Source organism: Hyperolius riggenbachi, chromosome 5, assembly GCF_040937935.1.
Source record: "Hyperolius riggenbachi isolate aHypRig1 chromosome 5, aHypRig1.pri, whole genome shotgun sequence".
Taxonomy (NCBI): Eukaryota; Metazoa; Chordata; class Amphibia; order Anura; family Hyperoliidae; genus Hyperolius; species Hyperolius riggenbachi.
In genome coordinates this window covers 366,983,332-366,996,319 of record NC_090650.1, presented here as the reverse complement: position 1 = coordinate 366,996,319, position 12,988 = coordinate 366,983,332, and the positions used below count along the sequence as shown (strand labels likewise).

The 12,988-nt window shown below is 47.2% G+C and overlaps 1 protein-coding gene across 7 annotated transcripts in view; it reads right to left on the bottom strand.

The window, feature by feature from the left end:
• The window catches only part of LOC137518990 (polyamine-modulated factor 1-binding protein 1-like), a 539,976-nt gene that overhangs the window by 268,871 nt on the left and 258,117 nt on the right, over positions 1 to 12,988 (bottom strand). For all 7 annotated transcript variants that reach the window (XM_068237518.1, XM_068237520.1, XM_068237522.1 and 4 more), the window contains one exon: positions 6,111 to 6,278. In XM_068237518.1, coding sequence (XP_068093619.1) covers positions 6,111 to 6,278 — 168 coding nt within the window. The remainder of the gene's footprint in view (positions 1 to 6,110; positions 6,279 to 12,988) is intronic.

Below are 12,988 nucleotides of genomic sequence, written 5' to 3'. Positions count from 1 at the left end.
TGTCTATGCTCCCTGACTCTGCATGTACAGTTTACATGCTACAGATTATGTTCCCTCTCCCACAAAGCTTTTGGGAGGAAGACCTTCAACTTCAGTCCTCAAAGGCCGAGGTCCTCACACATTTTTGGCACAGATCAAATTAATTGATGGGACAGAAAGGTGTGGTACATCATGTAGCACACATTTCTCCATTTCTCTGTCCATCCAAAACACTGGCATGATGTAGCATTCAAGGTCTGGAGTTGGACATCCCTGGCCCAGGCAGAATTCCCTACTGGAACCTGCAGTGATACATTTTACTAGCAAAAGATTCTATTGGGAAAAGAATGTTGCTAGTATATAGCATCATATGAAAGTAATCTATACATGTAAACTCGCCATTTCAATTTAGGTATGGTTTAGATTATCATCTGCTATTAGTTGTCAAGAGTCTGTAACCTCCCTTTGAGCCAGACTGCTAAATGGTTAGTGAATTAGCAGCAGTGTGACTTCAAGTGAGAACTTTTTGAATTCCAGGATAGCCTCAAAGCAGATGCTTCTAAGTCAGTGATCTGCAAGCTTTGCTCTCCAGCTGTTAAGGAACTACAAGTCCCACAATGCACTGTGGGAGTCTGACAGCCACAGTCATGATTCATAAAGGCAAGTGCATTGTGGGACTTGTAGTTCCTTAACAGCTGGAGAGCCAAGTTTGCAGATCGCTGCTCTAAGTAACTGCAACCACCAGGCGGATACTTCACTGCTCGTTTAGCAGTCTTCACTAAGGTCCAGTATGATACAGCAGAGGACTGCAAAGGGCTGCCACCTAATCAAGTTGATTTGTTTTTTGTGTAAAGCCAAGCTAAATGTCCAAGACCACTTATGTTCTTTAATGTCCTTCAGCCCCAGAGAACCTTGTCAAATCAGGACATATACATGAAAGTAGCACCTCATTTGAAATAATATTGTCAATGTTTGATAAGGATAAATATTGGTAGCTGTATTTGCTAACTGTATGTGGTCTACTTCACCTCTGCCCAAAGACAGCAGAGGGTAGATGATCTTGCAGACTTAATTTGACAAGCCTTCCTACTCACGAGCACAAATGCCTGGGCATTGCCAATAATGCTTGTTGAATCAAAAGAAAACAAACTTGTCAGCCCTGCGTTGCTATAAGAGGCAGAGAGGGAGTCCCATGCAGGAGTGCAATCCACATCAGGATAACGGGCATGCTTCCTCTGAAGCAAAACCACTGGTAAACGACAAAGCTGTTTATGGCTTTATCCTGTGGGGTGGGGTGTTTCCTCAATAAGATCTGCCTCATCTATAGTCTGGGCCCGGGTAATGGGTGACGTGAGACATGCATATAAACCCATGTATTCATCTAAAGAGTTTATTAACCCTTCACTATCTCTCTTGTCTTTTGCACCTTCACTATTTCTCTCATCTTTTGAGGTTCATGCTGTCTGTGTCTACTCTCCACACCATCTCCATATTGCTGTCATTTATAGTCCTCCTGGACCAGCCTCTTCCTTTATAGACCACTTCTCTGCATGGCTTCTCCGGTTATTCATCCCTTCCTTACACAAGAAAAAAATGCTTGTACATGCTCTAATCATTTCTTGTCTTGATTACTGTAACACCTTACCCTGTGGCCTACCAAAAATAGATTGGCATGTCTCCAGTCCCTACTAAACTCTTCTGCTTTTCTCATCCACCTCTCCTCCCAGTCCTCTGATGCCGCCCCTCTCTGCCAATCCCTCTAGTTGCTGTCAATCACCCAAAGGATCAGTGGCGGCGCCAGGGGGGTGCTTGGGGGGGCTCAAGCACCCCCTAAATTTGTCCAAGCACCCCCAAAGCACCCCCTGGCGTGAACTGACTTCAGGCATCTAAGAGACGCCGAGTCAGTTCACAACGGCAGCCCGAAGCAGCAGAGCAGGGCTATAGTAAGATGGCCGCCCGCAGCCCTGCTCTGCAGACTTGGAGTCTGCAGTGCAGGGCTTCAGGCGGCCATTTTCCCGTAGCCCTGCTCGCCGGGTAATGCAGGCTGCTGCAGGAAGAAAGAGGATCGTGGGAGCTGAGCTGCGCACCACAAGGAGGTCGGGAGAGGAGGAGGTCGGAACAGGAGGTCTTCTGACTAGGTAAGTAAATGGGTTTTTCTTTTCTTTTTTCAGGTGGTGCTGCTGATTGTGGTCAGAACTGCTGAGCATTGTGCATATTGGGGTCAGATCTGCTGAGCATTGTGCATATTGGGGTCAGAACTGCTGAGCATTGTGCATATTGGGGTCAGAACTGCTGAGCATTGTGCATATTGGGGTCAGAACTGCTGAGCATTGTGCATATTGGGGTCAGAACTGCTGAGCATTGTGCATATTGGGGTCAGAACTGCTGAGCATTGTGCATATTGGGGTCAGAACTGCTGAGCATTGTGCATATTGGGGTCAGATCTGCTGAGCATTGTGCATATTGGGGTCAGAACTGCTGAGCATTGTGCATATTGGGGTCAGATCTGCTGAGCATTGTGCATATTGGGGTCAGAACTGCTGAGCATTGTGCATATTGGGGTCAGAACTGCTGAGCATTGTGCATATTGGGGTCAGAACTGCTGAGCATTGTGCATATTGGGGTCAGAACTGCTGAGCATTGTGCATATTGGGGTCAGAACTGCTGAGCATTGTGCATATTGGGGTCAGATCTGCTGTGCATTGTGCATATTGTGGTCACATCTGCTGAGGATTGTGCATATTGGGGTCATATCTGATAACGATTGTGCATATTGGGGTCAGAACTGCTTAGCATTGTGCAATTTTGGGTTCAGAACTGCTGAGCATTGTGCATATTGGGTTCAGAACTGCTGAGCATTGTGCATATTGGGGTCAGAACTGCTGAGCATTGTGCATATTGGGGTCAGAACTGCTGAGCATTGTGCATATTGGGGTCAGATCTGCTGTGCATTGTGCATATTGTGGTCAGATCTGCTGAGGATTGTGCATATTGGGGTCATATCTGATAATGATTGTGCATATTGGGGTCATATCTGATAACGATTGTGCATATTGGGGTCATATCTGATAACGGTTGTGCATATTGGGGTCATATCTGATAACGATTGTGCATATTGGGGTCATATCTGATAACGATTGTGCATATTGGGGTCATATCTGATAACGGTTGTGCATATTGGGGTCATATCTGATAACGGTTGTGCATATGGGGGTGATATCTGATAACGGTTGTGCATATTGGGGTGATATCTGATAACGGTTGTGCATATTGTGGTCATATCTGATAACGAGTGTGCATATTGGGGTCATATCTGATAACGGTTGTGCATATTGCGGTCATATCTGATAACGGTTGTGCATATTGGGGTCATATCTGATAACGGTTGTTATCAGGTGAGAATAATATTGAGGCTGCCATATTTATCTGCTTTTAAGCAATACCAGCTGCCTGGCTGCCGTGTTGGTCCTCTGCCTCTAATTCTTTCAACCATAGACCCTGAACAAGCATGCAGCAGGTCAGGGGTTTCTGACAATATGACAAGATTAGCTGCATGCTTGTTTCTGGTGTAATTCAGTTCACTACTGAAGCCAAATAGATCAGCAGGGCTGCCAGGCAACTAGAATTGTTTAAAAGGAAATAAATATGGCAGCCACCATATCACTCTCACCCTGGGTTCACTTTAAATTACAGTTAGCCCCTTCCTCATCCGGTCATGACCACGCCCATTTTTTCACCGCGGCACGCAAGCCACACCCATTTTTTGCCGCACTGCATAGCACCCCCTAAAAAAATTCCTGGAGCCGCCACTGCAAAGGATCCAGTTTAAACTCTTAAAGAGAACCCGAGGTGGGTTTGAAGAATATTATCTGCATACAGAGGCTGGATCTGCCTATACAGCCCAGCCTCTGTTGCTATCCCAAACCCCCCTAAGGTCCCCCTGCACTCTGCAATCCCTCATAAATCACAGCCACACTGCTGACAAACAGCTTGTCAGAGCTGACTGTGTTTATCTCTATAGTGTTAGTCTGCTGCTCTCCCTGCCTCCTGCAGAACTCCAGTCCCCGCTTGCATCCCTTCCCTCCCTGCTGATTGGAGGGAAGGGACGGGGACAGGGACTGGAGCTATGCAGGAGGCGGGGGAGCAGCTGAGACTGACACTACAGATGTAAACACAGCCTAACAGTATGGCTGTGATTTATGAGGGATTGCAGAGTGCAGGGGGACCTTAGTGGGGTTTGGGATAGCAACAGAGGCTGGGCTGTATAGGCAGATCCAGCCTCTGTATGCAGATAACATTCTTTAAACACACCTCGGGTTCTCTTTAACACTATTATTCAAAGTTCTACATAGGCTATCTCCTCCATACATTTCCTTATACCACTCCAGATATCATATCTCCTAAAAACTTCACACCTCCCAAGAGACCCTCTTGTCATTCAGATTGGTCACCTCCTTTCACTCTCGCATTCCAGGACTTCTCACTGGTGTCACCTCTCCTTTGGAACACTCTCCCACAGCCAGTCCATCTTGCTCCAAGTCTAGGAATTTTCAAATGTACCCTCAAGACACACCTGTTCAGACATGCCTATAATTTGCTATAGCTATAATTTAAAGCTCACTACCTCATCTGCTAACCATTTCATCTACACCCCCAGTGTGTCCACCCCACTACCTCTAGATTGTAAGCTTGCAAAGGCAGGAACCTCTCCCTTGTTTTTCCTGTTTCCAAACCATCAGTAATGATGTTTTTCAAACTACACACCAATTGTATGTATCTGTACTTATATCACCAGTTGTGCTAATTGAAAAGTATGTTGAACTGGTCATGTATTTGTGCTCCCCGATATTGAATGTTTTTGTACATTGTACAGTGTTACAGAAGATGATGGCGCTATATATATAAAAGGTAATAATAAAAACCCTACAAGGTGCACGGCTCAACTAGTCGCCATACCACTGCTGCACATATGGTGACTAAAAGATTTTAAGGAAACATAAGAAATGTAGGGAGAGCAGACACGTGTGAATAAACTAAACAGAAAGAATAACCAGACTGCAATATTTCACAGAGAGGGCTTAGTGAAGAAATAATGGTCCTCTTTCAAGCAGAGTCCGTCTTCGGAAAAAGAAGAACAAAGTAAAGGGGAGAATAAAAGAGGTGTGGAGGGAGTAAATATGGAGATGGGAACTGTGACTGGAAAGACAACCATCTAAAAGGACTTCACACACAGAGGATATAAAAGGAAGGGGCCTGGCAGAGTTGGGAGGAGGCACAGGGGGACAGATGGAGACATGGTGGTCAGAAGGAGGCACTGAGGCCAGAAGGAGGCAAAGAGGTTGGAAGAAGGCATAGGGATGGAAAGAGGCACAGGTGGCAGAAGGGGGATGGAAGGAAGCACACAGGGGGTGGAAGGAGGTGAGAGGGAAGGAAGGAGGCACAGGGGAATGGAAAGAGGTGAGAGGGACAGAAGGGGGCACAGGGGGGTGGAAGGACGTGAGAGGGACAGAAAGGGGCACAGGGGATGGAAAAAATACAGAGGGAGAAGAAGGAGACACAGGGAGATGTAAGGAGGCACAGAGGAGACAAATAGGTCATGAGTGGACACAGGGACACTGTAGGCATAGGGGGAAGAGGTGGCAGAGAAGGTGCAGAGGAAAAGAGGTGGCACAGAGGACTCTGGAGACACATTGTCCACTGAAGGCACAGGGGGTCAGAGGTGTCACAGAGGAGTAACGAGGGACAGAGGTGGTCAAAGGGGGACACTGGAAGCACCATGGGGCACAGAGCAGGCACAGGGGGCAGAGGTTGTGCACAGTGTTTTTACTTGTTGATTAACCGAGATTAACATGGGAAGCAGCATCCAGTTTATCCAATATTCTCTGCTTCACATCATATTTATTATCAGAACTACAAAGCCAAACTTTTTTTTTTGCTGTAACACCTTACTGTAGAGAAGACTAACAAAATAGTTTTCTATTATCTTAACTAATTTTGGACAACTTTCTGTTTATCAACAAATATATTTTTCTTTCTTTTTCAAATCGTGAATTAGTAATTAAACAATTATTTTAGCATTTACATAGGGGATCACGAGTGAAAACAGAGGTGTTTTTCTTTCAATCACGTACCTGTGCCATGTAATGTTTAATTTGCTTCTCAGCAGTGCACAGTTGGAGTTGGAGCACTTTTTCTTGTGCTTGGGCTTTTAGAAGATCACTTTGAGTGGAGGTATTATTTTCCTGCAACTGACGGATCTCATTCTCCAATTTTACCAAGTGATTATCTTTTTCTTTAAGCTGCAATAAAACGTAGGATATATTTAATATAAATACTGAAGAAGCACCATGCATTTATTACACTTAATATGGAAACACACTAAGGAAATGTATAAAATGCCATAAGCTATGACACCACAGAGAGCAAGGGAGGGACACGCCTCTCAACCTTTCCTAGAAATGACTTTGGTATAGTAGAAACAGCAAAGCTACTCTAACAAACTGCCACATTGCAGTTCACAGAAGAAAACAAAACAAATAAAAAACAAGAATGGGGAACACCAAACGCTCAGATCATTAGGTACAGAGAAGTCCTTAGGAAAGAGTGATGCTCAAACTCACAACAGGAGAAATACCATCTGTTGAAAAGAACGGAGTGCTAAAGCTTTTAGCCATAGACCGTGAACAAGCATGCAGCAGATCAGATGTTTCTGACATTATTGACAGTTAGCTGCATGCTCGTTTCTGGTGTGATTCAGACACTACTGCAGCCAAATAGACCAGAAGGGCTGCCAGGCAACTGGTATTGTTTAAAAGGAAATAGATATGGCAGCCTTCGTATACTTATCGCTTTCGTTGTCCTTTAAGGGCTGGTGCACACCAAAACCCGCTAGCAGATCCGCAAAACGCTAGCAGATTTTTAAACGCTTTTTTTTATTTTTATGAGGCGTTTTGCTAGCGTTTTGCGGATTGCTGCTGCGGTTTTCAGTATAGTAGATTTCATATATTGTTACAGTAAAGCTGTTACTGAACAGCTTCTGTAACAAAAACGCCTGCAAAACCGCTCTGAAGTGCCGTTTTTCAGAGCGGTTTGCGTTTTTCCTATACTTAACATTGAGGCAGAAACGCATCCGCAATCCAAAAAATGCCTCACCCAGGCATTTTTCGTTTCTGCAAAACGCCTGCCGCACTGGTGTGCACCACCCCATTGAGATACATTAACCAAGCAGATCCGCAGCCGCAAGCGGATCTGAAAACGCCCAAAAAGCCGCTCGGTGTGCACCAGCCCTAAAAGCTGCCTAGGGTTGAAAATGTTAGCAGAAACTCCTCATATAAACGTCAGATTCAAGGCCCTCTCACACTGGGGCGGTGCCATGCGTCAAATTGCCGCACTGCTACCACAGCCTAATAAAAGTCTATGGGGAAGTTCATACTTCCCACGTTGCAGTACGCTGCGCCGGAATTGCCCAATTTAACGCTAGCACATATCTACGTTACCGTGCAGCTCCTTTGGCGATTTGTGTCAGCCCAGAAGTCAGGTTAGTCTAAGTCTTTTTTTTAAGAACATTGGTGTTGCGACATTGCGGCGTGCATGCGCGGGAGCCCATTTTTACAATACGCTTCAGTGCACTTCCACATCATAACCGAAGCAGGAAGTGACCATAAACAAGAGTCACTTCCTGTATGGGCAGATGCCAGACCGGGAACTCCGTGTACTATCGCGGTGTGCCCTGAAGGCCTGTTTTTTTGGCGGTGCGGCTGCAATGCCAGCGCCAATATGCAATGGGAAACCAGCCTATTGTTTTCAGTTAGGAAAGCAAAAAAAAAAAAAGCTAAAGGTTTTGCTGTGTATCAGTTATCAGCAAACAAAGGGACAGGAAGCTCTGTAAGGAATTATCGCAACCTCGACCTCTGTTCCCTAGCTGATTCTCTAAAACCCCTGGTCTCCCTGTCATCCTACACTGACCCCGAGTCAGCATCCATCTACTACTCCACCACAGTCTCTGCTGCCATGAACACAGCCGCCCCTCTCACCAACTTCAGCCCCCACCGCATCAACAGACAGCCCTGGCTGACTGAACCCATCAAACAACTGAAAAGACAGTCCAGGGCAGCAGAACGGCAGTGGAGGAAAAGCTCCAATGCAGATGACTTCGCCCACTATAAAAACACGCTGCTCCAGCTCAGGGACGCTCTCTCACTTGCAAAGCAGTCATACTTCTCTACACTTATTTCTTCACAATCCCATAACCCTAAACAACTTTTTAACACCTTCAACTCTCTTCTCCACCCCCCGCCTCCCCCTACAACCACAAGCTTGTCTGCAGAGGACTTTGCAGCATATTTTGTGAGCAAAATTGAAACGCTACAGAACAGCTTTCAAAAGCAACCCTCTTCACCGGTCCAATCACCTCTTCCTTTTTCCTCTCCTCCCGGCAGCTCCCCTACTATTAACTATCCCTCTCCACATAACCACTCACCCACTCAAACCCCCTCCCTGCTAACAATCTTCTCTGCCTTAACTGAACAGCGTCTTTCTTCACTAATCTCTAAAGCTCATCTTACTACATGTGCCTCAGACCCTATTCCCTCTCATCTTATCCCCCAGCTCTCCTCCCCCCTCATTCCTGCTTTAACAACACTGTTTAACCTTTCCATCTCAACTGGCATTTTCCCTTCTTCATTTAAACAAGCTATCATAACACCACTAATCAAAAAAACCCTCTTTAGACTCTACTGCCCTTTCTAATTACCGCCCAGTCTCTCTCCTTCCCTTTGCCTCCAAACTACTGGAACGCCACATTTACTCAGAGTTGTCTAACTTTCTCTCTGCTAATTCCCTGTTGGACCCCTTCCAGTCTGGCTTCCGCCCTCAACACTCTACGGAAACCGTTCTCACTAAGGTTGCCAATGACCTCCTAGTTGCTAAAGCCAAAGGCAGATTTTCGGTACTGATACTCCTAGATCTGTCCTCTGCCTTCGACACTGTTGATCATACCCTGCTTCTCCAGACCCTCTCAACACTGGGAATCAAGGGCCTAGCACACTCCTGGCTCAACTCTTACCTGTCTGGACGTTCTTTCATGGTCTCCTATGCCAATACCAACTCCTCTCCACGCCCACTGTCTGTGGGAGTACCACAAGGGTCCGTCCTTGGACCCCTCCTCTTTTCCATTTACACCCATGGCCTGGGACAGATAATAAGCTCTTTTGGGTTTCAATACCACCTCTATGCTGATGACACCCAAATTTATTGTTCTGCCCCAGACCTCTCCACACTACTATCAAAAATCCCCAAATGTCTATCCGCTGTATCTACATTTATGTCATCCCGCTTCCTTAAACTCAATATGAGCAAACATAGCAAAGAAATGAACAGCGCTACTTAAAAACAGATGAATGCTTACCTGCAAAAAAGTGCAGACCCCACAGAGGTGGGGTCTGCACCTCTGTTTGGGTTCAAGGTGCGTTTGCAGTTCCTGGGGGGGCTCAGCGCATCTCTGAGCTGAGGCCATTCAGAGGCGGCCTGGTGATGCGCTGATCCCACTTTTTCTGCTCAATATGAGCAAAACGGAGATTGTGATATTTCCACCTTCGCTCTCTGTTCCACCTCCCATTGTCACAATCAATGTAGAGAACACCCCAATAGCATCAAGCCCCAAAGCTCGTTGCCTAGGGGTAGCTCTGGACTCTGAGCTCTCCTTTAAACCACATATTAACAATTTAACTACCTCCTGTTACTTCCATCTGAAAAACATTTCCAGAATCCGTCCCTTCCTTTCACAAGAAGCAACTAAAATGCTTGTGCATGCCCTAATCATCTCCCGTCTTGACTACTGCAACACCCTACTCTGTGGTCTACCAAAAAGCAGACTGGCACCTCTCCAATCCCTACTAAACTCTGCGGCCCGTCTCATCCACCTCTCTTCTAGATCCTCTGAGGCAGCCCCTCTCTGCCAATCCTGGGCGCATATACCCCCTGGCTACCTATCCTGGGCGCATATACCCCCTGGCTACCTATCCTGGGGGCATATACCCCCTGGCTACCTATCCTGGGGGCATATACCCCCTGGCTACCAATCCTGGGCGCATATACCCCCTGGCTACCTATCCTGGGCGCATATACCCCCTGGCTACCTATCCTGGGCGCATATACCCCCTGGCTACCTATCCTGGGCGCATATACCCCCTGGCTACCTATCCTGGGCGCATATACCCCCTGGCTACCTATCCTGGGCGCATATACCCCCTGGCTACCTATCCTGGGCGCATATACCCCCTGGCTACCTATCCTGGGCGCATATACCCCCTGGCTACCTATCCTGGGCGCATATACCCCCTGGCTACCTATCCTGGGCGCATATACCCCCTGGCTACCTATCCTGGGCGCATATACCCCCTGGCTACCTATCCTGGGCGCATATACCCCTGGCTACCTATCCTGGGCGCATATACCCCCTGGCTACCTATCCTGGGCGCATATACCCCCTGGCTACCTATCCTGGGCGCATATACCCCCTGGCTACCTATCCTGGGCGCATATACCCCCTGGCTACCTATCCTGGGCGCATATACCCCCTGGCTACCTATCCTGGGCGCATATTCCCCCTGGCTACCTATCCTGGGTGCATATACCCCCTGGCTACCTATCCTGGGCGCATATACCCCCTGGCTACCTATCCTGGGGACATATACCCCCTGCCTACCTATACTGGGCACATATATCCCTGGCTATATATTCTGGGGACACTGTCTGTTTGTCATTATGTGCATTTACTGGTGAAAATCTCTCTTATTATGTGCATTTGCTGGTGAAAAGCTGTCTTATTATGTGCATTTGCTGGTGAAAAGCTGTCTTATTATGTGCATTTGCTGGTGAAAAGCTGTCTTATTATGTGCATTTGCTGGTGAAAAGCGGTCTCTTGTTATGTGCATTTGCTGGTGAAAAGCGGTCTCTTGTTATGCGCATTTGCTGGTGAAAAGCGGTCTCTTGTTATGTGCATTTGCTGGTGAAAAGCGGTCTCTTGTTATGTGCATTTACTGGTGAAAAGCGGTCTCTTGTTATGTGCATTTGCTAGTGAAAAGCGGTCTCTTGTTATGTGCATTTACTGGTGAAAAGCGGTCTCTTGTTATGTGCATTTACTGGTGAAAAGCGGTCTCTTGTTATGTGCATTTACATGGGGAAAAGCTGTCTCTTATGTGCATTTAGTGGGGAAATTTTGTCAGTAAAAATCTTTTGTCAGTAAATTTTTAGGTATTTGTCAGTAAAAAAATAACGTGAAAGGTTGGCAGCACTGGCAGGCTGCGCGGCGCAACGGGAAAGATACAGGCAGCCCACCTCACGCTTGGGCTTGGCGGGGGGAGGAGCCGACGACATCGAGCGAGAGTAGGGTGGCTGCAGGCAGCCATAAATACGCAGTGTGTGACTGCGTCGCACTCGCAGAGCCTCTTAGCCTGAGTCAGTCCAGAGACTAGCAGACTCGCAGGAAGCCAAAGCCAGCCAGGAGCAAGCCCATGGAAGAGGGGTAGGAATGGGGTATCACATGCATGCGGAAAGAGGTGGAAGGTGTGGTTGTGATTAGGCAGGACACGGGTGTGGTTATGTGGTTGGGCGCGGTTAATTTAACCACTCCCATAGGCGCCAGAGAAAATCTTGCACCCAGGTGCCAGGCACCCCAGGCTCACCCCTGCATGCGGCCTACTTTCAGTCTCACACAAAGCTGAAGTCTGTTGTGTTGTAAGAACACTACGCAATTTAAGAACAGGACAGACATTTATTACAGAAAAGGGAAAAAAACTTTTCTGTACAGGATATATTTTAGGGTGAGTGATCAGCAATCAGAAGAAAATCCAAATTACGATTTGGCCAGATATGGAATCTGCATTTGCCCATCTTTAAAGGCGTTATCAGCCAAAATATGCTGCCCCATGATATATTTACCCGGGGCTTCCTCCAGCCCCTTGCAGCTGACATGTCCCTCGCAGATTCTCCGCTCGCAGCCACCGGCCCGGGGTCCCGCCGATGCAGAGGCCGACCTCCTCTACTGCGCCTGTGCGAGCACCGCTGTCCATCAAGCCCACATTATCCGCAGTATACTGCGCAGGCACAGTAGTTCTGCGCCTGCATAGTAAAGTGCACACAACGTTGACTTGATGGACAGCGGCGCTCGAACAGGGCAGTAAGGACAGCCTCAAGGTTGGCCCCTACAGCGGCTGGGACCCCGGGTTGGTGGCAGCGAGCGGAGATGCTGCAAGGGACATGTCGGCTACAAGGGGATGGAGGAATCCCCGGGTAAGTATGGGCCAGCATATTTTGGCTAATAACTAGGGATGATCAATGAGATACCAATTTTTCTGGATAGGCAAATTCTTCCGAGTTGATGCAAATTTCTATGCAAATGTATGCAGCTTGAAAATGGACCAATCCATTTAAACCCAGGTTTAAACCGATTGGTTCATTTTCAAGCTGCATAGATTTGCATCAACTCAGAAGAATTTGCATATCCATGATCATCCTTATTCATAACTCCTTAAAAATGATGCACTCTTCATCAATTACAAATACCTATTTGTAACCGGTTTACTTTAACTGCTTGCCGCCCGCGTCACGCCGATGGGCATGGCCGCGCGGCAGCCCCAGGACCAGCTAACGCCGATTGGCGTAAAGTCCTGGGGCAGCAGTTTACGGGAGATCGCGCACACATATCCCGCTTGGTGGGCGGAGCTGAGCTTTGCCTTCAGTCTCCGAGCGGCAAAACCGCCATGTATTTACATGTACAGCACTGCGATCAGCAGCAGCGCTGTACTGGTGACAGTCGTGTGACACGGCTGTCCCCCTGGGGGACAAGAGAGTGATCGGCTCTCATAGGCAGAAGCCTATGACAGCTGATCACCGTGATTGGCCGGCTGGGGGGATCGAGGGGATTTAGAAAAAAAAAAAAGAAAAAAATAGCAAAAAATATTTTTTAAAAAAAACAAAAATTTATATAAAAAAATAAAACAAACACAGG